The 25,024-nt window shown below is 44.2% G+C and overlaps 1 protein-coding gene and 1 pseudogene across 1 annotated transcript; one reads left to right on the forward strand and one right to left on the reverse strand.

Annotated features, from left to right (window-relative positions):
• The first annotated feature begins 7,014 nt into the window (after window positions 1–7,014).
• On the forward strand, window positions 7,015–14,409 carry LOC137438877 (ATP-sensitive inward rectifier potassium channel 8). The gene is made up of 2 exons (XM_078767005.1): window positions 7,015–7,473; window positions 13,981–14,409. The coding sequence occupies exons 1-2, from the start codon at window positions 7,015–7,017 to the stop codon at window positions 14,194–14,196; spliced, it is 675 nt and encodes a 224-aa protein (XP_078623131.1). The 3' UTR covers window positions 14,197–14,409.
• Window positions 9,318–9,521, reverse strand: LOC137439195 (U2 spliceosomal RNA; annotated as a pseudogene).
• Window positions 14,410–25,024: the final 10,615 nt, after the last annotated feature.

Below are 25,024 nucleotides of genomic sequence, written 5' to 3' on the forward strand. Positions count from 1 at the left end.
TGGTTTTCTTTTTGAGGCAATGTTTTTATGGCGGATGCCCTTCCTGACGCCAACCCTCTGAGTCGCCTCTTACAACATGCAGGGATACGGTGTACCTATTCTAACCAGGGTACACACCGGGTACACACTACCGTCATTCAATCGTAATGTTAAATTGTTAAACTTTAATCGTGTTAATCGTTTTGTTAAAGTATCAAATGATGATTGGAATTGAGTGAATACAATTACGATTTTGAATTCATAATTGTATTCACCCAATCATACGGAACTTCACATCAGAATTTAAATATTTGTTTATGTCACGAATGTTGTTAATAGTTTATTTTTTATATTAATGTTATTTCATTTGTGATTGGAGTTATGCTGTTTGGAATGAAAAAAAGAGTTTCGAGTTCAAGTGAATGACGAAATGCCGTGACGGATTCTACTTTCTAAACGTGAATTTGCGGATCGCCATATGCAGTTTGGCCATTGACTGGGTATGGAACAAACGTACCCATTTGTTTGCCAACGGGTACGTTTTTCATGGAAGTCCTTCACGTACTTGCTGTCCATGTCTGACATGCGACTGAAGGTGCTACAGATATGTGGATTTTATTGGTTTCATGCTTTAGCATTCGCCGTTTCTGCATTGTCTGTTTGCTTCTGGCCTCCCACCTGTGCGTAGCACGGGTACCTCACTAGTCTGTCCAATTTCAAGAATGAACTTTCAAACTTGTCTCCTTCCTCTAAAACCTGGTGGTGCCTTGTCAAGTCGGACTCTGGTGTATGCTCCTCTCCCATCACTTCCCTCACTTCAAATGGCACCGAAACCAACTCCACTCGTGAGAAGGTTGAATGCATCAATTCTGTGTTTACTTCCAAATCTTGTGTCCCTAACTCCTCTCTCTATTCCCAGTACCCACCCTCCTCAGTTGTACTCAACTGCTCCTGAATTCTGTGTCTTTTGCACCTGAGAAGGTGGAAAAGTTTCTGGCGTCCCACGATTCTGACTCTACAATGGGACTGGATAGCATCAGCTCACATGTCCTAAAAACCTGCTCTGCTGCTCTTGCACTTCCTCTCTCTGCCCTTTCCACCCTGTCATTTATTGGAGGTCATCTTACATCTGCTTGGAAATCAGCCAACATCACAGCATTACATGATGAATATCCTCAAGTGGGCTGACAGTCATCTGTTGAAGTTATATGTAAGACCTCGGCTAATTTGGAGGGGAGTCCTCTTTGGGAGCCCCCCGATCCGAAATCGAAAAATCGAAGACTGAGCGATCCTGCAGACCATCGAGAAGAAGTGCTGTATTGGGTTTCAGGGCAATCGGTTGGCAAACAAGTATTCTGAGTATTGCGCTGCAATACATGTCCCCTACTGGCAGTCTGTCGTCCGGAAAACTGTTGGGGAAATTACCAAGGGTAATTTACCCACAGGTTCTGAATCGATCCCAATCGCTAATTACCTCAGGACGGGCTAACCTGAGATTCACACTCGGGAATTCGATTTATACACCTTGCAGACATGTCAGGAGAAGCACGAGAAAATAAGTTGTTGATAAAGAACCTTTCGAGTCGCTAAATATCAGTAATTTATTACATTTTCCGATTCACGATCAATGATCGATGTGTATATATATGTTGCTCAGCATGGCTCCGCCCCTCCCGAAAGCGTGCGCTGTGTCGCGCTTTTGATGTTCGCGAGACGAGGCTGAGGGCACGCGGTGCGGTTTGAGGAGAACTCTAGAATAAACAAAGTGCCATAACTTTGTCAAAAATGATCGAAACGTCGTGAAGTTCGAACATGATCTGTAACTTATCATGAGGAAACCATGTACCAAGTTTGAAATGATTAGCATTAAGAGTTTAGAAAAAAAGTCCGGAAAACTGTTCTTTGCGTGACGGACTGACGGACTGACGGACTGACGGACTGACGGACGGAGGGACGGCGTGCAAACCTATAGTCCCCTTCGGTGTACACCGGTAGGAGACTAACAAGCATTCTGAGTATTGCGCTGCAATACATGTCCCCTACCAAAGTTCAAAGTACCATAACTTTGTCAAAAATGATCGAATATGCAAATTTATGCACGGTTGATGCTAGTTTTCAAACTTGATCTGAGGTATGCTGAGACGCATGTGTGTCATGCCTCACCTCATTGATAAGCCCGCAAGGTCGCTCCGTGGAGCAATGGAGCAGCCTGCACGTATTGCACTGTGTGAATTATATAATTACCAACTCACGGTCTGAAGTACTAGCGATTCAAGAGATATCCATTTTTAAAAAATATTTTCGTTTAATTAACGATATCTGCCAAACAACGTGCCCTATCGCAAATTCCAAAAGGACATTTTAGTAGACTGATATGCTGAACAGATCTGTGAAGTTTCCCCTGGATTGGATCAAAAATGACGGAGGAGCTTGGTTTTAAAGGTTCATGCTTAAAAACGTCATAACTCTGAAACCATGTGACGCATGACGTCATGCTTGCTGACTTTTTTGTTCGCCATGGGTATGCGATTCCGCCTGCAAAGTTTGGCCTCGATCTGTTCAGCCGTTGCAGAGAAAAAGGGGTTTTCGTGTTTTCACGAAAAACAATATGGCGGCCGAACCACGTGACCTGTGACGTCATAATTAACATTAAAATATTCTACAGACCGAGTCCCCCTTACGGTGAAAATTTGATCTCAATCGGTCCTATTATTGCAGAGAAAATGTTTTTTTAAGGAAATTAAAACTTAAAATGGCACTGAGTTGAGAATCATCAGAATTATCAGAATTCCCAAAGTTCAAAGTGCCATAACTTTATCAAAAATGATCGAAACGTCGTGAAGTTCGAACTTGATCTGTAACTTATCATGAGGAAACCATGTACCAAGTTTGAAATCATTAGCATTAAGAGTTTGGAAAAAAAAAGTCCGGAAAACTGTTCTTTGTGTGACGGACTGAGAAACTGACAGACGGAGGGACGGCGTACAAACCTATAGTCCCCTCCAGTGTACACCGGTAGGGGACTAACAAGCATTCTGAGTATTGCGCTGCAATACATGTCCCCTACCGGCAGTCTGTCGTCCAGAAAACTTGGGGAAATTACCAAGGGTTATTTACCCACAGGTTCTGAATCGTTCCCAATCGCTAATTACCTCAAGACGGGCTCACCTGTGATTCGCACTCGGGACTTCGATTTATACACCTTGCAGACAGGTCAGCAGAAGCACGAGAAAATAAGTTGTTGATAAAGAACCTTTCAAGTCGCTAAATATCAGTAATTTATTATATTTTCCGGTTCACGATCAATGATCGATGTGTATATGTTGGAACCCATCTGTGGATCGGTCCCATCGGCCGATGGGTCTGCGCCATCTGCGGATGTGTTGTTCACCTTGAAGGAATGTGTATGCATCAATGGTGGATGAGTATGTTTATTTGAACCTAAAAATATTATCTTATTTTTATCTTATCGACAAACGGTTATCGACAAACCACATGTCAGGGACTGCTTTATAAACATTTATGACATCAATTGCTTATTTTTAGGTTCAAATAAACATACTCATCCACCATTGATGCATACACATTCCTTCAAGGTGAACAACACATCCGCAGATGGCGCAGACCCATCGGCCGATGGGTCTGCATTGTCATTTCTCGTGCATCCACAGATGGGTCAGACCCATCGGCCGATGGGACCGATCCACAGATGGGTTCCAACATATATACAGTGCGTATCAAAAAAAAGGTAATCCGAATTCAAGGGGTTAATATGCAAAGGTTATTAATTTTGACAATTTACATGTGGTTTACTAATTAAGAGGAGATCCTCAGCTTTCCATTGATAACTTCCATGCATCATTGCTGTCACACATGACCGAGTACATGTTCATTGAAAATGACAAGTTTAAATCGCATTTTTACAAGTTTGGCTAATCGATGCAAGTCAGGATAATTGGTGCAAAATGAACGTCAGAAGTGAACTTTTCTCAGGAATGATTGGCCTTTATGCACCCACACCTTCAACATGTCCACCGCCCCTTTCAACACAAAACTCACAGCGGCGGAGCATGCCCTGAACTGCTCGTCTCACCATAGCCGGGTCATTGCGCAAGGCATCCACTTCATGTCGAATACGGCCCTGCAATTCGTCAAGATCACGGGTAGGAGTTACGAACACCTTGTTCTTTAAATGTCCCCAAAGGAAATAATCACATGGTGTGAGGTCAGGTGATCTTGGCGGCCATTCCACTGCATGGTTGAGAGCGATGACTCGATCTCCAAAGAGTTCCCTCAGTCAATCTCGGACAGCGATAAGATGATGTGCTGGGGCACCGTCTTGGGCCCACCAGAGATATCTGAAGACACCACGAACCTGTCGCTCAAAGTTCTCCTCCAGCTGCGGTAAAACTTCATCATTGATTATATCTGCAGATACCTGTTACCATTGACATTCCTTTGAAAGAATAATGGTCTGATCACCTGACCACTTCCACAAAGTCCCAACCAAACAGTCCACTTTTGTCGATTCATTTTGGTGTCAAAATTAAATTCCGGGGGTTGTCCTGTCTGTGCATATTGAAGAACATTATGGGTATTGACCTTGCCGTCCATGGCGAAAGCAGCTTCGTCGCCGATAACGAGATACCGCAGGAAATTGACATCTGCTTCACAACGTGCTATCAACCATCTGGCAAGCACCAGCCTCCTGGCAAAATCCCCTGGCGTAAGTTGATGCCGGATGTGAATCTGATATCGATGTTGGTGGAGGTCCAGTCTTGTGATTCGGTTGAATGTTGCCAAAGGCAATCCTGTCCCATTTATTCTTGCGCTGGTATCCCTAGGATGCTCCAACACTTGCTGCCTTACTGCTGCAATGTTCATTTCCGATCGCCCAGTGCGCCTCCTACCAGATTTCTCCTTGTTGTGGTTGAGGCTAGTGCCATGCTCTTTGTATTTTCTAACATTCGCCCAGATGGTTTTGGCTGCTGGAGGCTCCCGTTTTGCAAAACGTTCCCTGAGCGCATCACGAGTTCACTGCAAACTTCCAGTTTGGTGAAAGGTTGTTACCACGAAGGTCTGCTGTTCAGTCATAAGTTGAACCATCTTTTCAATGAGTCAGACTGTCTCTAAACCCATACACTGTAGGCCCATCTCAAATACCCATCTTAAACAAAGGATGATGCAACCGACGATTACCAGACCAGCTTAACAATTTTACATAATCAACTTGGCAGTCGACAAGTAATGCGTCCATTTAAAACCGATTAGCCAAACTTGTAAAAATGTGATTTGAACTTGTCATTTTCAATGAACATGTACTCGGTCATGTGTGACAGCAATTCTGCATGAAAGGCATCAACGGAAAGCTGAGGATCTCCTCATAATTACTAAACCACATGTAAATTGTCAAACTAAATAACCTTTGCATATTAACCCATTGAATTCGGATTACCTTTTTTTTGATACGCACTGTATATGTTGCTTGGCTTGGCTCCGCCTCCCGAAAGCGCGTGCTGTGTCGCGCTTTTGATCTTCGCGAGACGAGGCTAAGGGCGCATGGTGCGGCTTGAGGAGAACTCTAGAATAAACAAAGTGCCATAACTTTGTCAAAAATGATCGAAACGTCGTGGAGATCTGTAACTTGATCTGTAACTTATCATGAGGAAACCATGTACCAAGTTTGAAATCATTAGCATTAAGAGTTTAGAAAAAAAAAGTCCAGAAAACTGTTCGTTGCGTGACAGACTGACGGACTGACGGATTGACGGACTAACGGACTGACGGACTGACGGACTGACAGCGTGCAAACCTATAGTCCCCTCCGGTGTACACCGGTAGGGGACTAATAAGGGATGAATAGGGTCCTGAAGTTTTAGGTGGTAACACCCCCTCTTCCCCCTCCACCACCCAACCCCCTCGGGAGCTGCCATCATCCAAAATCGAAAAATCGAAGCTGGAGCACTTGTGCGAGCCATCAAGTAGAAGGGCTGTACTGGGTTTCCGAGCATTGGGTCGGTAAATAAATCCAAAGTTTAGAGGGGGCAACGCCCTCCTGGGAGTCAGTCCGTAAACACTTGCGACTGCTGATGGGATTGTGACTAAACTTGGCACAAATTATATTTGGTATGTTGCAACTCAAGTTTGCTTGTGGCATGAAAAAAATCGAGGTCTATGGGGTTTACAGGGGGTCAAAGTGGATCCAGGTTTGACCTCACCATAGGAATTTGCTTTTTCCTCTGAAACTACATGCACTATTTCAAAGAAACTGGACCACAACCTTCATGACCCGAGATGTGCCAAAGTTTGCTCAAGGCATTAAAAATATATACCGGGCCCTAAAGGGTTTTACGCCCCTCTCCACCCCCCCCCCCCCCGAAAATAGGTATTTTTTTTGTTTGTTTGTTTAAAGTATTATGATTCCATTTGTATGATTCTACATGCTGCCCTGTCTTCTAGCCTCCATTGAAATTGGTTTAAAATACTGTGATACTGTTTAATATACCTTCAGTCAGTGTAGTATCTTGCTTTATTCTACCAGGTGAGCACCCATTGATATTGTCCCTATTTCTATAAGAGCAGCCTAGCGATGGCAAATCAGAATGAGATATTTTCAGGTGAACGTCAGGCCTGGCCAGGCTGGTGTGCGCCGATTGTACATGCTTGTAGAGCCGCCAAACCCAAACCAGTGAAATGAATCTTTTGAGTTAAAGCAACGGACCCCATAAGGGTCTGCAAAAGGGTCGACGTCATGAGATGGCCCTCTAATATATCGCAAGTGCACCTGATGTTGGTCCCAAACATAAGATGTAGCCATCTTACATTACAAGTCTTGCGGTCACTAAGACCTTTTATTTTAAAGTTACAAACCGGAGTCGCAAAACCTTTGTAATGACCCTCATCCAGCTGCAATATTGATTTTCTGCAAACTACAGTATAATGTTGATGAAATGTGTGAAACTTTTTGAAATATCAACAACATCTGCATAACAAACATTGCAAAAGAAATAATGTTTTGAAAAACAATCTTTCCCCATGTTCCTTGATTGTCAGTTGATCAAGAAGACCACAACTCCAGAAGGTGAAGTGATCCCGGTCCACCAGCAGGACATTTGCCTGGACAACCCAGCTGTATCTGGCTCAGTTCTCCTCATTTGCCCTCTTGTTGTTGCACATATCATCGACTCAGACAGCCCACTGTTCAACTATTCTGCTCGGGATTTGCAGAGCTCTGATATTGAAATTGTGGTAATCCTCGAGGGAGTTGTTGAAACGACTGGCATCACGACCCAGGCCCGAACCTCATACCTGCCCGATGAGATATTGTGGGGCAGACGATTTTCCCCCGTGGTTTTGGAGGAGGACGGTCATTATTCTGTTGATTACTCCAAGTTTGGAGACACAGAGGCTGTTCCTACACCACGCTGTAGTGCCCATGATCTTGAAAGGCTCGATCTATCAGGCCTCTATCCCCCTACTATCAGAGAGGCGGAGGTAAAGTAATGCACGTACACACATATACACTTTTTAAAAGTATTTCTGCCATACATTTATAGCAGTTTGTTTACCTTTAGAAAAACATCATAAGAGATGACTGAAGTTTAATTTCATTACCTAAGAATATTAATTAATCCACATCAACCTTGAATGACTCATGGTGTGAAAATCCTATTGCTAGTTCCCCATTAAGGGAAAAGCCCCGCAGTCCTAGCACGCAGCCCCACCAGGCGAGGTTCCAGACTTCTCTCCTCCCCCGTGCTGGTTGCACCTGCCTTTATAGAGCAGGTTCCCTGCCTGCTTCCACCTTCTGCCGTGATGCACTTAGGCCCTCCCCTCTCTGCCGATATTGGCCTGTGGGCAAGTTTGATAGGTCAAGGCACCACCCACCAACTTGTCACACAGACAATACTTAGGATCGGTGTGGCACATCGATGTTTCCCACCCAAACTTGTGCCTGAAGGCCTACCAAGATTATTTAAAAGAACATAAAAGATAGATTACAAAGGAAAGGACATTAAATAGGGGATTGAAGGGACGGCGGTTTTAGACACTAACATTGGGGTGGGGAGACATCATATTTCTTTACATAAAACGATGCAGAGCTAAGTTCACAATTAAATGACCTCACACTTTTTTTTTTCTTCTTTTTTTTTTGTATACAGAGTCGAGGCTCGTGAAAGAGCTAACATTTATCAAACAAACAAATCAAACAAACAAGCAAACAAAGTATATAAAAAGGGGAGCGGTCGACAACATGGGGAGAGAAGGGGAGGAAGCACACAAACACAACATTTGAGAGCAGGGACATCGGGAGATGTTTTTGGAGGGAGAGGGCCTGGGGGGAGGCAGGATAGGTATAAGACGCAAGGACACCAAGGACTTCCAGGAAAGAAGTCAAAAGTCACCTCAAAAAAGTGGATTTGGGGTGAAATTAGCGGGGGTAGAAAAGATCAAGGTTTTGGATTGGGGAAGATAAGAGATGGTGGTGAACAGCCGTTTTAAAGACCTGGAGGGAGGAGTGGGATTGAAGAGAGTGAGGGAGTTTGTTCCAGAGGCGGGAGAAAAGAGTAATGAAGGAGTGAAGGTGAGCAGAGAGTCTTGATTTTGGCAGTTTAACCATAAGAGGGTTGCAGGCAGATCTTGTGCGACCTGCAGGAATATTTGGGGGACAGAGCCCAGAGAGAGCTGGGGGAGCTAGGCCGGAGAGGAGTCGGTAGAAGACGGAAAGACCACCAACCTGCCTGCGGTGATTAAGTGAAAGGCCCTTGGAGTTAGCTTCATCGCGGGAGATTCCAATGATTCTGAACGCTTTGGTTTCAACAGCGTGAAGACGAGCTAGGTGTGAGGCAGGAGCACCAGCCCAGAGGGGAGAGCAGTACTCCATTGAGCTGCGGATGAAAGCCTCGTGTGTGGTGAGGAGCTCAGGTGTGCCAAGGAAGGACTTTGCACGACGGAGGATGCCCAGTCGGCGACTGGCTTTGGAGGCCAGCTTGGAAATGTGGTTTTCCCAGGAAAGATCATGGCTGATAGTGAGACCCAAAAGCTTGAGTGACAGAACTTGGAGAGGATTATTCAGAAAGTGGATGGGAGGGTTGTCCAGTCGGTCTTTTCGGAGAGACATCGTAAGAGTGTGAGATTTGTCAGGATTGAAAGACATGTTCCACTTGTTTGCCCAGTCTGTGATTTTGTCCAGGTCTGCAGAGAGTGAGGAGGCTGCAGACTGCCGATTATGCTAATACTCATACATTTAATACAGGAGATAACTAACATATCCTACATAAAGTTAGCTCCTCGAAGCCATTCCGACAAAATATATAGTATTTTTTTTTCCTTTGTATAAGATATGCACTGATCTTGGATATAATGCAATACCAGGACAATTTGTGGAGCAGACAGAGCAAGCTCGTAGTCTGACTTCTAAAAAGAAATATATATTTAATAGATAAATCCCACGATAAGAGACATATTGGCTATTAAACCAATAATAACAGATACAACACTTGATTTTAGCCCTTATTAATTTGTTGTTGTCGAGAACACATTGTGAGTTATAATCTGAAGTTACAAATTAAGTTTTTACTTTGATCAATTTATATTCAAAAGTTCCTATTTGTAAATCCTTCATTATAAGAGGGATGAGCTAATGCAGGGAATGACGTTTTGGATAAATACAGGAAACGACTTTGCAATGCAAATTAACATGAAAATGAAGTGTGGGGGATAAATCACATCCTCCTGCTCTTTCTCCTGATACATACCTGATAATTTGATTTTTATATTCTGATGTATCTCCCGGGCTGACAAGATGGTCTGGCGGTACACACACCCGCCTCGAAGCCATTTAGCTTGGGTTTCAATCCCAACTCAGCTATAAACTGCTATCCAGCTGTTTTGTTTTGCAGTCAGGTTGACTCATCAATGTGTGTTGGATTGACCTCAAATGTGCATCCCCTCTGCCAGCATTGATTGGTGGACGTTAAAGATCGCACGGTGTCCTTCACAAAGTCGACCAGCTATCGGCGGCACCCTTAACATATTACAAATTCCTGTCCTAACCAGTAGAGGGCATTGCATCATAGCAGCACAGATGCACCCTCAGCCAATGATGTCCACCCACAGCCTTGTAGTGCATATGAACGAAGATTTCTCTCCCAAACATGATCATTTTAATTTTTAGTCGCAGGTCTACAATAGATTTCCATTGTTGTTGTTTTTGTCGGGGTTAAAGCGCGGCGTTACGCGCGCTGCTTGTGAGCAAGGAGGAAGCGGACAACGCGGTACTTTGTAAGAGTCTTTATTCAAGAGCTCACTGTAACACTGAACTCTCAGGGCTGCGCGCCCCGTGTATATCGTGAGGCCACGCCTCTCTCCCGGGCGTGGCCCACCCCCACTCGGTGTGCGGGGTGATGTCACCACGTCAGTGCTTTCGTGTCCGCCACACGCGCCCCCCCAGAATCCCCGCGCACCTGAAGGGCCAGTTTGCGGGGCAAACGGATGACCCGGCCGAAGCGCCCCCTGGCGACTGGTGGCGTCCGGGATGCAGGGATGCCATCTGGGATGCCTCCGGCTGCCCCTGGGATGGGTGCAGGACCGGGGGGCGGCGTGGCGGCGGGGCTGGGCGGTGCCGGGGGTCCGCCCGCAGGGGGGTGGCCCCGACGCGGGGGTCGGGCCACTGGTGGTGGATGGATCACGTCGGGGTCACCAGTAAAGCGCGGCGTTACGCGCGCTGCTTGTGAGCAAGGAGGAAGCGGACAACACGGTAATTTGTAAGAGTCTTTATTCAAGAGCTCACTGTAACACTGAACTCTCAGGGCTGCGCGCCCCGTGTATATCGTGAGGCCACGCCTCTCTCTCGGGCGTGGCCCACCCCCACTCGGTGTGCGGGGTGATGTCACCACGTCAGTGCTTTCGTGTCCGCCACAGGGTTCTTGTTGGGGGTCGATTTTTGAAATGTGCACCCATTGGTCGGACAGCTGCCGGACCACACCCACATCTGTCGCTTGACTCCACCCACCATAGCACCGAGGCGAAATGATATGGCCACCATCTTGGTTTTCTGGTAGACCCAACACATTAGGCCTGTAGGCCTCTGCTGATTATGCACTGCCTGAGTTTGTTGCGTTAGATTTCCATTGGCTTTGTATGGGTCGAGTGTTATTAAAGATGAGGAACACACAAAAAATCTAATCATATGTTGAATAATAGTAAGGTTTAATCAAGCCCGCCAGAACACATGGTAATCAAACATAATCAAGCATTACATTGTGCGAATTACTGAAGGTGCAGTCACACTATGACGTTTTAGAGAAACTTATATCTAGCGTATGAAAAATCATAAAATAATGTCAACACGTCGGCATACGCCCAAAAAAGCATCGAAAATTCTGCAGCATGAATAAATTGGGCGTATGCATAACGTATTGAACGTATACATAACGTATTGAACGTATACATAGCGTATGTCTAACCTATTAGTAACCTATCACTAACATATATAACTTATGACAGCGTATCACAGCATATGGCCAGCGTATGTCCAGCGTTCTCGACTTATGCCCAACGTATGAGTAACTTATGAGAAACCTATGCGCAGCTCGCTCGGCGTGTTGCCGACGATCACGTGACGTTCTGCATAAATACGGCGCCGATCTCTACAGTACCGCGAGCTATCAACATCAACATGGCACCCAAGAAAACGAAGAAGACAGCAACCGAGACGTCTGCCAGGGGCCGAGGTAGAGGCAAGAAGAACACATCATCCTCACCATCATTGTCCAAAGCCGCCGATCCATGGTCTGACCCAGACCTTCCCCCGTCGTTGACCTCTTCTCCTCCTCATCCTATTGGCACGGATCTGGTGAAGTGCCAATTCGATGATGTCATACTGATGTTGGAGAACGACTAGTTGGTATTCTTGTCAAAGCCTCTCAGGATCCTCCATATTCTCTGATGACGGGTGGAGAAGTGATGGTGAGCTACTCACAGGCCCCCATATATACAGTTACCGCAAAACGCTGGCAAAACGCCAATAATACGCTAGTTGTACGGTAGAAACACGTTCAATAAGTTACTCCATCGTCAGACATACGTCTAATACGTCTGAATATGTCAATATGTGTTGCAGATACGTCAGATATAGGTTAGATATAGGTTAGATATAGGTTAGAAGTAAGTTACTCATAGGATATCAATAAGTTAGCTGTACGGTACACCTTCATGCCAACGTATCTCGACGTATGAGTAACCTACCTCTAACGTATTTAACGTATGTCTAGTGTATGTCTAGCGTATGCCTAATGTCTGCCTAACCTATGAAGAGGACGTCGGCATACGCCCAAAATTTTTGTGCATGCACAAAAAATTATTTCGGCCTCTGCGTGCAACAACGTATGCCAGCTTATACCAGCGTGCTTTTAACGTATACAACTTATACCAAACCTACCCCTAAATTATGTCAACGTACACCAGCATGTTGGTGAAAATTCACATATAGTGTGACTGCACATTAAAGAAAAATTGCATTACATAATATTTTTTAACAGCTCCATATTGGGGGTGAGCAATCCGTGACCACGTGACATACCAGCTCATTCCGATATAACGTTGCGGAGGCTGGCGTAGATGAGAGATGTGGAGTTAATCTTTTAATAGCGCATTAAATGTGTGTTTACCAATCGGCCCGTTACCGGATTTTGTCGCAGGCTGTGTCCACAGTGCGGTCATTCTTGTTTTATCATGAGAATCCATTTTTAGGAGTGAAAGAGAACGATAGAAGATGGAGTTATCAGCTAAAAATGGTGAAGGGCAGTCCGAGTGGAAGTTCTAATCTCGTAGTGCGTACAGTTGAACAGATCAGTCCTCAGAACACGGATATCTATCAATCTACTCAAGTACTCAAGATATTGATCTCAGCAAAAGGCCAAGAAGCGATAACTTGAAAAAAAATCCCGAAAATAAGGGTCAATGACAATACCCTGTGTGGCTTCATTGGGGAAGAATAATATATTTTAACACAATCTAGAGCTAGGAAACATTATCCTCACTAATTATTTTGTTGTACCGTTGATTAAATTGTGAATTCGATTGCAAGTGTGGATAGTATTAACTTTTGTCCTGGGGCCAACACAAAATTAGTTTTGCATCTCCATTGTAGATAGCGAACCTGAAAATGACGTCATCAACACCGGAAATAGCTTTGCGGTGGAAATAAGAATCTGTGGGTATCTCGAATATTCCATACACCGCAGCGGTTCTGCCTAAACAGTGTCTTAGATGGGGTTACAATCCTGGACGGATCTCCACTCCGACACAGGAAGTCAGGACGTGTATTTGTAAATTTATCCATGGCGCCAGTGATAGCTCACCTACTTTTCGCGAAAGACACCGTGGGATCTTTACCACCACCACCTAATGCTGGTTGAGAGATGCTCTGGTTATGGGGAGAAAGATAATTAATTACACTCCTGTTAAGTCCGTTGATCCGCAGAACCAATCGTTTGTCTCAAAGAGACCTCACTGTATATGTTACCTTGGTGCGAAAAAGGGTGCTCACCACATGTCACCCTGTTTGGCGTCACGTGATAGGCTTAAATGACAACTTATGTTTCATTAACAATGTGGTGATTATCTCTTCGGCTTGCTGCTGTTTACAAACATTCTGGGCGTGGTCCATTACCAAGCAGCTTGTTATCGCTTGCAAAGCCAGCTGTTCCGTATCAACCGTTTCGTTGGAACTTGGACTGCTTGCTCGAGTGCCTAAGCCACTTGGCGAGCGCTCTACAATGTACTTGCTAATGGAACACACCCCGGGTCCTACTTAGTGCTGCTTCCATCTGGAGGGAGTTTCTGCAGCATTGCTTATAAAAGAGCTATGCTAATTGTTTCATGCTCACGCATATTGTTTTTGAGCTTGGCAGTGAATAAAAGCTGTAATTCACTCACAAACACACACCATACACACCCACAACATTGATGCTGTTCTCTCCATCTCTCTTGTCCAAGGTGAGATCTGTAGGACTTGCGGACGTGGTGGCTGGACGGCGGAGGCTTGGATCACGTAGAAGCACATCGGTTCATTCATTTCAGGCCTCAGACACGTGTTTAAAATGCAGTGGAGACGAGGACGGAGAGGAGAATCAGAATCAGGGCGATGACAGCGAAGGTGTTCAAGAGCAGCGGTCTCTGCAGCTGCTGGACATGCCTGGGAGCACCTGTTAGAGGTCACCAAGGTCCAGCTTGGTGATCTTTTGGGACCTGTGTGCGAACATTGTTTTGTATGAAATATGACATCTCTATTTTCAACTCTTTGCAATATATTTTATTTCAATTGCAGTTGACTCAGCTTGTCATCCTTCCGAGGCCGGTGTCGCGAAATAAATCCGCTCCCGTATAAACTCTCCCCCCGGCGAATCTGTCCCGGTATAAACCGCCCCCCCCGAACCCCCCCGGCGGAAACGTTTCTCGCCCCCGTCAGAATAGAATCGCCCTCCATTCTCGTTTACATTTCCATTAAATAAAACATATTTGCTGAGCATTTTTTCTCAACAAATATGGTCTTGGTGTTTCTAAAATTTCTAAATCTAATATTCTATCTCCTAGGGTTAGGGTTAGGGTTAGTTGTTAGGGTTAGGGTTAGTTGTTAGGGTTAGGGTTGTCTTTCTAATCTTTCTTAGGGTTAGGTTAGGTTAGGGTTTTTTTAAATTCTAAAATAAGTAGGAACAGTGATAGATAAATGAGATTCAACATTTAATAATGACTTATAGTGCTTATAAGTAAAACTCTGAGATATGTTATCAACAGATGCTGACCACATTCGAAAACGATTATCATAAGTCTTTGTCTAAAAGTCGCAACAAACATTGACATCTCCAACTTCTTGTGACAACCACACAAAGCCAAATCCATACTGATATAATGTAGTTTTTATATGAGTCGCCCATGCAACCAGCATCATCAAGATATTTTAACATGTTATAACATTCATAATGTAGTCTAGTATTGTTTAGTTGTACAAGTTTACACCAATATTCAGTTGCTCTAGTTGTAGATTAATTGTAAAAGAACTCTTCCACAATCACCAAGAGCCATACAATTGTTACACTTTTTTCCAAGTTTGAATATCTGCTGAAACATGTACATAATATATATTATGAGGGGGCGATTTTGTCACGGGGGAGAGTCTATTTTGTGGCAGGGGGGCGAATCTGTACCGGTACAGAATCGCCGGGGGGCGGATCTGTTTCGTGACACCGGCAAAAAAAAGAGTACCGGCTTACTGGTAATGGGGGGCACTGTATCAGTGACAGCCACGCCCCCAGAAAATGATGCAGCCGATCAGGCGCAACACTGCGAGTGGTCTTACTGGTGATTTAACGCCCACCAGATAATGCCGGCAGATCGGATGCCCGTTTAACGTCCATGAGGGACGGCACACACTGATGAATCGCCTAAGCCTGTGATACACCTGCCAGCCCACATCGTTGTGTGTAATGAGTATTCCCATTGTAGGTTTGACAAAAATAGGATTGACATCATGGAAGCTGTAGAAACAAATCCAGCTGAAGCTATACGCAGTGTATCTCACCACCTTTTTGCAGACATCTTCCGCAGGTGTCTCTTGGAGACCCATTTTCCATCTGCATTCCCTCCCCTGCCCTTGAATTCCGTTCATCCCAGGCAATCCTCATCCCACTCCTCTCCTCAACCACACACCATTGCTCTTCCCAAGGGGAATGTAAAGGCTTGTGAAATGTGCCCTGCCTAGTCCCAGTTGAAGACCACTGTAATCCCAGTTGAAGGCCACTTGTAGTCCCAGTTGAAGGACATTGTAGTCCCAGTTGAAGGCCACTCACTATAGTCCCAGTTGAAGGCCATGGTAGTCCCAGTTGAAGGCTACTGGTAGTCCCAGTTGAAGGTTACTGGTAGTCCCAGTTGAATGCCATTGTAGTCCTAGTTGAACGCCATTGTAGTCCCAGTTGAAGGCCATTGTAGTCCCAGTTGAAGGTTACTGGTAGTCTCAGTTGAAGACCACTGTAGTCCCAGTTGAAGGCCATTGTCGTCCCAGTTGAAGGCCATGGTAGTCCCAGTTGAAGGCCATTGTAGTCCCAGTTGAAGGTTACTGGTAGTCTCAGTTGAAGACCACTGTAGTCCCAGTTGAAGGCCATTGTAGTCCCAGTTGAAGGCCACTTGTAGTCCCAGTTGAAGGCCATTGCAGTCCCAGTTGAAGGTCACTGTAATCCCAGTTGAAGGCTACTGTAATCCCAGATGAAGGCTACTGTAATCCCAGTTGAAGGCTACTGTAATCCCAGTTGAAGGCTACTGTAATCCCAGTTGACGGCTACTGTAATCCCAGTTGAAGGTTACTGGTAGTCCCAGTTGAAGACCACTGTAGTCCCAGTTGAAGGCTACTGGTAGTCCCAGCTGAAGGCCACTGTATTCCCAGTTGAAGACCACTGTATTCCCAGTTGAAGACCACTGGAAGTCCCAGCTGAAGGCCACTGTAGAGTTGAAACATTTGACCTCTGGGTCATTTTTACAAGATATAATCTTCACTTGAATATGCGATTGTGCTTTTCACCCTTTGTAGAGTCTCTGCATTATTTTAATGTAACGTGTCCTACCTACACGTATATTTTATCTCAATCCAGCTGAATGCCACGGAGTTACAAAGATGTCATTGTAAGTTTCTGGAAGCTGAGCGAGAACCAAGGAAAGGAATACCAACGAGCTAATTATTGAGCGTGGGATAATTTATTACTCTGCCTGGAGGGACTTACAGATGAATCTCATCCACACTTCATGCACGAATCTTAAGTGCTTTTCCAAACAGTCTAGAAAGCTCACCTTCTCACAGTAACTTGGGATGGAGACTAAAATACGGGTTGAAATTTGGTGCAATTTACATCCCAAAATTACCAATTAAAACCTGCAGACAATGCGTTGGAATCTAATCGGGTTAGTAATAATTTGTTCTTTTTAGGGTCTTGGAACGGTCTACTGTAATCTCAGTTGATTACTTTGCAACACTTACGTATGTGTGGTTACGAGCAAAGTTGTTTTGCAACACTAACGCATGCGTGGAAAGTGGTTTTCAACGCCAGCATGAATGCAAAAAGTGGTTTTCAACACGAGCACAAGTGCGAAAAGTGGTTTTCAACACCAACACAAGTGCGGAAAGTGGTTTGCAACACGAGTACGGGTGCGAAAAGTGCTTTTTCAACACCAACACAGGTGTAGAAAGTGGTTTTCAGCACTAGCACATGTGCGGAAGGTGGTTTTCAATGCTAGCACAAGTGTATAAAGTGGTTTTCCACAAAAGCACAAGTGTGCAAAGTAGTTTTCAACACTAGTACGAGTGTGGAAAGTGCTTTTTCTACACTAACACAAGTGCAGAAAGAGGTTTTCAACACCAGCTGGAGTGCGAAAAATGGTTTTGCAATACCAACACAAGTGCGGAAAGACGTTTTCAACACGAGCACGAGTGTGGAAAGTGGTTTTTCAACACTAACACAAGTGCGGAACCTGGTTTTCAAAACTAGCACAAGTGCAGAAAGTGGTTTTCAACACCAGCACAAGTGCATAAAGTGGTGTTCAACACGAGCAAGAATGCGAAAACTGCTTCTCCAACACTAACACAATTGCGGAAAAGTGGTTTTGCAACACTAACGCAACCATGGAAAGTGGTTTTCAACACGAGTCCATGTGGGAAGGTGGTTTTCAACACGAGCAAGAATGCGAAAACTGCTTCTCCAACACCAACACAAGTGCAGAAAGTGGTTTTCAACACGAGCACAAGTGCAGAAAGTGGTGTTGCAACACGATTACAAGAGCGGAAAGTGGTTTTCAACACGAGCACAAGTGTGAAAAGTGGTTTTCAACACGAGCACAAGTGTGCAAAGTTGTTTTGCAACACGAACGCAAGCATGGGAAGTGGTTTTCAACACTAGTACATGTGGGAAGGTGGTTTTCAATGCTAGCATGAGTGCAAAAAGTGGTTTTCAACACAAGCACAAGTGCGAAAAGTGGTTTTCAACACTAACACAAGTGCGGAAAGTGGTTTTTAACACCAGTACCAGTGCGGAAAGTGCTTTTTCAACACTAACACAAGTGCGGAAAGTGGTTTTCAACACTGGCACAAGTGCGGAAAGTGCTTTTTCAACACTAACACAATTGTAAAAAGTTGTTTTCAACACTAGCATGAGTGCAGGAAGTGGTTTTCAACACGAGTACGAGTGTGGAAAGTGCTTTTTCAACACTAACATAAGTGCGGAACGTGGATTTCAAAACTAGCACAAGTGCAGAAAGTGGTTTTCAACACGAGCACAAGTGCATAAAGTGGTTTTCAACAATAGAACGAATGCGGAAACTGCTTCTTCAACACGAACACAATTGCGGAAAGTGGTTTTCAACACTAGCACAAATGCAAAAAGTGGTTTTCAACACGAGCACAAGTGCGCAAAGTGGTTTTAAACACGAGTACCGGTGCGGAAAGTGCTTTTTCAACACTAACACGAGTACCATAAGCGGTTTTGCAATACTAACACAAATGCAGAGAAGTGCTTTTCAGCACGAGTGCGAAAAGTAGTTTTGCAATAATAACACAAGTGCGTAATGTAGTTTTCAACATGAGTACGAGTGTGGAAAGTGCTTTTTCAACACTATCACAAGTGCGGAACGTGGTTTTCAAAACTAGCACAAGTGCAGAAAGTTGTTTTCAACACGAGCACAAGTGCGGAAAGTGGTTTTCAACACCAGCGCAAGTGCATAAAGTGGTTTTCAACACGAGCACGAATGCGAAAACTGCTTCGTCAACACTAACACAATTGCGGAAAGTGGTTTTCAACACTGGCGCGAGTGCGGAAAGTGGTTTTCAAAACTAGCACAAGTGTGGAAAGTGGTTTTTAACACTAGCACAAGTGCGAAAAGTGGTTTTCAACACGAGCATAAGTGCGCAAATTTGTTTTGCAACAATAACGCAAGTGTGGAAAGTGGTTTTCAACACCAGCACATGTGCTGAGGGTGGTTTTCAATGCTAGCATGAGTGCAAAAAGTGGTTAGCAACACTAGCACATATGCGCAAAGTGGTTTTCAACTCTAAAACAAGTGCGGAAAGTGGTTTTCAACACTCGTAACGGTGCGGAAAGTGCTTTTTCAACACCAACACAAGTGCAGAAAGTGGTTTTCACACTGGCACAAGCACGGGACGTGCTTTTTCAACACGAACACAATTGCAAAAAGTTGTTTACAACACTAGCATGAGTTCGGAAAATGGTTTTCAACACGAGTACGAGTGGGGAAAGTGCTTTTTCAACACAAAGACAAGTGCGGAACGTCGTTTTCAACACTAGCACGAGTGTGGAAAGTGGTTTTCAACACAAACACAAGTGTGGAAAGTGGATTTCAACACTAGCACGAGTGTGGCAAGTGTTTTTCAACACAAACACAAGTGTGGAAAGTTCTTTTTCAATACAACCACATGTGCGGAAGGTAGTTTCCAATGCTAGCATGAGTGCAAAAAGTGGTTTTCAACACGAGCTCGAATGCGAAAACTGCTTCTTCAACACCAACACAATTGCGGAAAGTGGTTTTCAATACTAGCACGAGTGCGGAAAGTGGTTTTCCAAACTAGCACAAGTGCAGAAAGTGGTTTTGCAACACTAACACAAGTGCGGAAAGTGGTTTTCAACACGAGCACAAGTGCAAAAAATCGTTTTCGACATGAGCACAAGTGCGAAAAGTGGTTTTCAACACTATTACGGGTGTGGAAAGTGCTTTTTCAACACTAACACAAGTCCGGAAAGTGGTTTTCAACACGAGAACGAGTGTGGAAAGTGGTTTTCAAAACTAGCACTAGTGCAGAAAGTGGTTTTGCAACACTAACACAGGTGCAGAAAGTGGTTTTCAACACTAGCACAAGTGCGAAAAGTGGTTTTCAACACGAGCAGAAGTGCGCAAAGTTGTTTTGCAGCACTAACGCTAGTGTGGAAAGTGGTTTTCAACACTAGCACATGTGCGGAAAGTGGTTTTTAATGCCAACACGAGTGCAAAAAGTGGTTTTCAACACTAGCACGAGTGCGAAAAATGGCTTTCAGGACGAGCACAAGTGCCTAAAGTAGTTTTCAACACAAGTACGAGTGTGGAAAGTGATTTTTCTACACTAACACAAGTGCAGAAAGTGGTTTTCAACACTAGCACGAGTGCGGAAAGTGGTTTCCAAAACTAGCACAAGTGCAGAAAGTGGTTTTCAGCACAAATACAAGTGCGAAAAGTGGTTTTCAACACGAGCACAAGTGCGCAAAGTTGTTTTGCAACATTAACGCAAGTGCAGAAAGTGGTTTTCAACACGAGCTGGAGTGCGAAAAGTGGTTTAGCAATACCAACACAAGTGCGTAAAGTGGTTTTCAAAACTAGCACAAGTGCAGAAAGTGGTTTTGCAACACAAACACAAGTGTGGAATGTGGTTTTCAACACGAGCACGAGTGTGGAAAGTGGTTTTCAACACAAACACAAGTGTGGAAAGTGCTTTTTCAACACTAGCATATGTGCGGGAGGTTGTTTTCAATGTTAGCATGAGTGCAAAAAGTGGTTTTCAACACCAGCACGAATGCGAAAACTGTTTCTGCAACACGAACACAATTGCCGAATGTGGTTTTCAATCCGAGCACGAGTGTGGAAAGTGGTTTTCAAAACTAGCACAAGTGTAGAAACTGGTTTTGCAACTCTAACACAAGTGCGGAAAGTGGTTTTCAACACTAGCACAAGTGTAAAAAGTTGTTTTTAACACGAGCACAAGTGCGCACAGTGGTTTCCAACACTTGTACGGGTTGAAAACTACTTTTCGCACTCGTGCTCGTGTTGAAAACCACTTTCCGCATTTGTGTTAGTATTGCAAAACCACTTATCGTACTCGTGTTAGTGTTGATTCCGCACCGGTACTCGTGTTTAAAACCACTTTGCGCACTTGTGCTCGTGTTGAAAACCACTTTGTGCACTTGTGCTCGTGTTGAAAACCACTTTTTGCACTTGTACTAGTGGTGAAAACCACTTTCTGCACTTGTTTTAGTGTTGCAAAACCACTTTTTGCACCCGTGCTGTCATTGAAAACAACCTTCCGCACATGTGCTCATGTTGAAAACCACTTTCCGCAATTGTGTTCGTGTTGAAGAAGCAGTTTCCGCATTCGTTCTATTGTTGAAAACCACTTTATGCACTTGTGCACGTGTTGAAAACCACTTTCTGCACTTGTGCTAGTTTTGAAAACCACTTTCTACACTTGTGTTCGTATTGCAAAACCACTTTACGCCCTCGTGCTCGTGTTGAAAACCACTTTTCGTACTCGTGTTAGTGTTGAAAAAGCACTCTCCGCACCCGTACTAGTGTTGAAAACCACTTTGCGGACTTGTGCTCGTGTTGAAAACCACTTTCCGCACTTGTGTTAGTGTTGCAAAACCACTTTCTGCACTTGTGCTCAGTTTTGAAAACCACTTTCAACACTCGTGCTCGGAATGAAAACCACTTTACGCACTTGTGTTAGTATGGCTAAACCACTTTTCGCACTCCAGCTAGTTTTGAAACCACTTTCCGCACTTGTGTTAGTGTTGAAAAAGCACTTTCCACACTTGCGTGTGTGTTGAAAATCATTTTACACACTCGTGCTCGTGTTGAAAACCACTTTCCGCACTTGTGTTAGTATTGCAAAACCACTTTTCGCACTCCAGCTAGTGTTGAAAACCACTTTCTGCACATGTGTTGGTGTAGAAAAAGCACTTCCCACACTCGTACTCATGTTGAACCCTACTTTACGCAGTTGCGCTCGTGTTGAAAACCACTTTTCGCGCTTGTGCTAGTGTTGAAAAGCACTTTCCGCAATTAGTGTTGCAAAACCACTTTCTGTACTCGTGCTGGTGTTGAAAACCACTTTACGCAATTGTGTTAATGTTGAAGAAGCAGTTTCCGCATTCGTGCGAGTGTTGAAAACCACTTTCTGCACTTGTGCTAGTTTTGAAAACCACGTTCCGCACTTGTGTTAGTGTTGAAAAAGAACTTTCCACACTCGTACTCGTGTTGAAAACCACTTTCCGCACTCATGCCGGTGTGGTAAACAATTTTTTACAATTGTGTTAGTGTTGAAAAAGCACTTTCCGCACTTGTGCCAGTGTTGAAAACCACTTTCCGCACTTGAGTTAGTGTTGAAAAAGCACTTTCCGCACCGGTACTCATGTTGAAAACCACTTTCCGCACTTGTGTTAGTGTTAAAAACCACTTTTCGCACTTGTGCTCGTGTTGAAAACAACTTTTTTCACTCATGCTGGCATTGAAAACCACCTTCCACACATGCGTTGGTGTTGTAAACCACTTTCCACACTTGCGTTAGTGTTGCTAAACAACTTTCCGCACTTGTGCTCGTGTTGAAAACCACTCTTCTCACTTGTGTTGGTGTTGTAAAAGCACTTTCCACACTTGTGTTAGTATTGTAAAACCACTTTTTGCACTCGAGCTCATGTTGAAAACCACTTTCCGCACTTGTCTTAGTCTTGCAAAATCCACTGTTCGCACTTGTGCTCGTGTTGAAAACCATTCTCTGCACTTGTGTTGGTGTTGAAGAAGCAGTTTTCGCATTCGTTCTCGTGATGACAACCACTTTATGCACTCATGATAGCATTGAAAACCACTTTCCACACTCGTGCTTGTGTTGAAAACCACTTTATGCACTTGTGCTGGTGTTGAAAACCACTTTCTGCACTTGTGCTAACAAAAATAACCACTTTCCGCACTTGTGTTAGTATTGCAAAACCAGTTTTTGCACTCCAGCTCGTGTTGAAAACCACTTTCTGCACTTGCGTTAGTGTTGCAAAACAACTTTGTGCACTTGTGCTCATGTTGAAAACCACTTTTCGCACTTGTGCTTGTGTTGAAAACCACTTTCCGCACTTGTGTTATTGTTGCAAAACCACTTTTTGCACTCGTGCTAATTTTGAAAACCACTTTCTACACTCGTGCTGGTGTTGAAAACCACTTTTCGCAATTGTGTTAGTGTTGAAGAAGCAGTTTCTGCATTCGTGCTCGTGTTGAAAACCACTTTATGCACATGTGCTATTGTGCTAGTGTTGAAAACCACTTTCTGCACTTGTGTTCGTGTTGCAAAACCACTTTCTGCACTTGTGCTAGTTTTGAAAAGCAGTTTCCGCATTCGTGCTCGTGTTGAAAACCACTTTTTGCACTCGTGCGAGTATTGAAAACCACTTTCCACACTTGTGTATGTGTTGAAAACCACTTTCCACACTCGTGCTCGTCTTGAAAACCACTTTCCACACTTGTGTTAGTGTTGAAAAAGCACTTTCCACACTCGTACTCGTGTGGAAAACCACATTCCACACCCATGCTAGTGCTGCAAACAACTTTTTAGAATTGTGTTCGTGTTGAAAAAGCACTTTCCGCACTTGTGCCAATGTTGAAGACCACTTTCTGCACTTGTGTTAGTGTTGAAAACACTTTCCGCACTTGTGATAGTGTTGAAAACCATTTTTTGCACTCGTGCTGGCATTGAAAACCACCTTAGTGTTGTGTTCATGCTGGTGTTAAAATGTGCTCGTGTTGTGCTAATGTGCTAGCGCTAGTGGCAAACCAAAATGTGCCAGCACCAAACCAACACATTCGCCAACAACACTAACACATGCGCCAAAACAAATGCGACAAACAAACACATGCGCCAAATCAACACATTCACCAAACTAACACATGCGCCAAACGAACACATTCACCAAACCAACACATACGCCAAACTAACACATGCGCCAAACCAACACATTCGCGAAACCAACACATGTGCCAAACCAACACATTCGCCAAACTAACACATCCGCCAAACTAACACATCCGCTAAACTAAAACATCCGCCAAAGTAACACTTCTTTCAAACAAACACAGGCGCCAAACTAACACATACGCCAAACCAACACATCCGCCAAACCAACACATTCACCAAACGAACACATGGGACAAACGAACACATGCGCCAAACCAACACATTCACCAAACTAACACATTCGCCAAACTAACACATGTGCCAAACCAACACATGTGCCAAACCAACACATGTGCCAAACCAACACATTCGCCAAACTAACACATTTGCCAAACCAACACATTCACCAAACTAACACATTCGCCAAACTAACACATGTGCCAAGCCAACACATGTGCCAAACCAACACATGCACCAAACCAACACATTTGCCAAAGTAACACATGCGCCAAACCAACACATGCGCCAAACCAACACATTCGTCAAACCAACACATTCGCTAAACCAACACAATCGCCAAACTAACACAGGCGCCAAACCAACACATTCGCCAAACTAACACATGTGCCAAACTAACACATGCGCCAAACCAACACATTCGCCAAACTAACACATGCGCCAAACTAACACATGCATCAAACAAACACATTTGCCAAAGTAACACATGCGCCAAACCAACACATTCACCAAACTAACACGTGCCAAACCAACACATTCGCCAAACTAACACATGTGTCAAACAAACACATGCACCAAACCAACACATTTGCCAAACTAACACGTGCCAAACCAACACATTCGCCAAACTAACACATGCGCCAAACTAACACATGCATCAAACCAACACATGCATCAAACCAACACATTTGCCAAAGTAACACATGCGCCAAACCAACACATCCGCCAAACTAACACAAGCGCCAAACCAACACATTCGCCAAACAAACATGTGTGCCAAACCAACACATTCGCCAAACTAACACATGCGCCAAACGAACACATCCGCCAAACTAACACAAGCGCCAAACCAACACATTCGCCAAACGAACACATCTGCCAAACTAACACATGCGCCAAACCAACACATTCGCCAAACTAACACATGCACCAAATCAACACATATGCCAAACAAACACATGCGCCAAACCAACACAAGCGCCAAACCAACACATTTGCCAAACTAACACATGTGCCAAATGGTCATCTCCAACATCCTGAACAAACTAGATGGTATTCATAGAA

Source organism: Myxine glutinosa, chromosome 13, assembly GCF_964187855.1.
Source record: "Myxine glutinosa chromosome 13, kmMyxGlut1.1, whole genome shotgun sequence".
Taxonomy (NCBI): Eukaryota; Metazoa; Chordata; class Myxini; order Myxiniformes; family Myxinidae; genus Myxine; species Myxine glutinosa.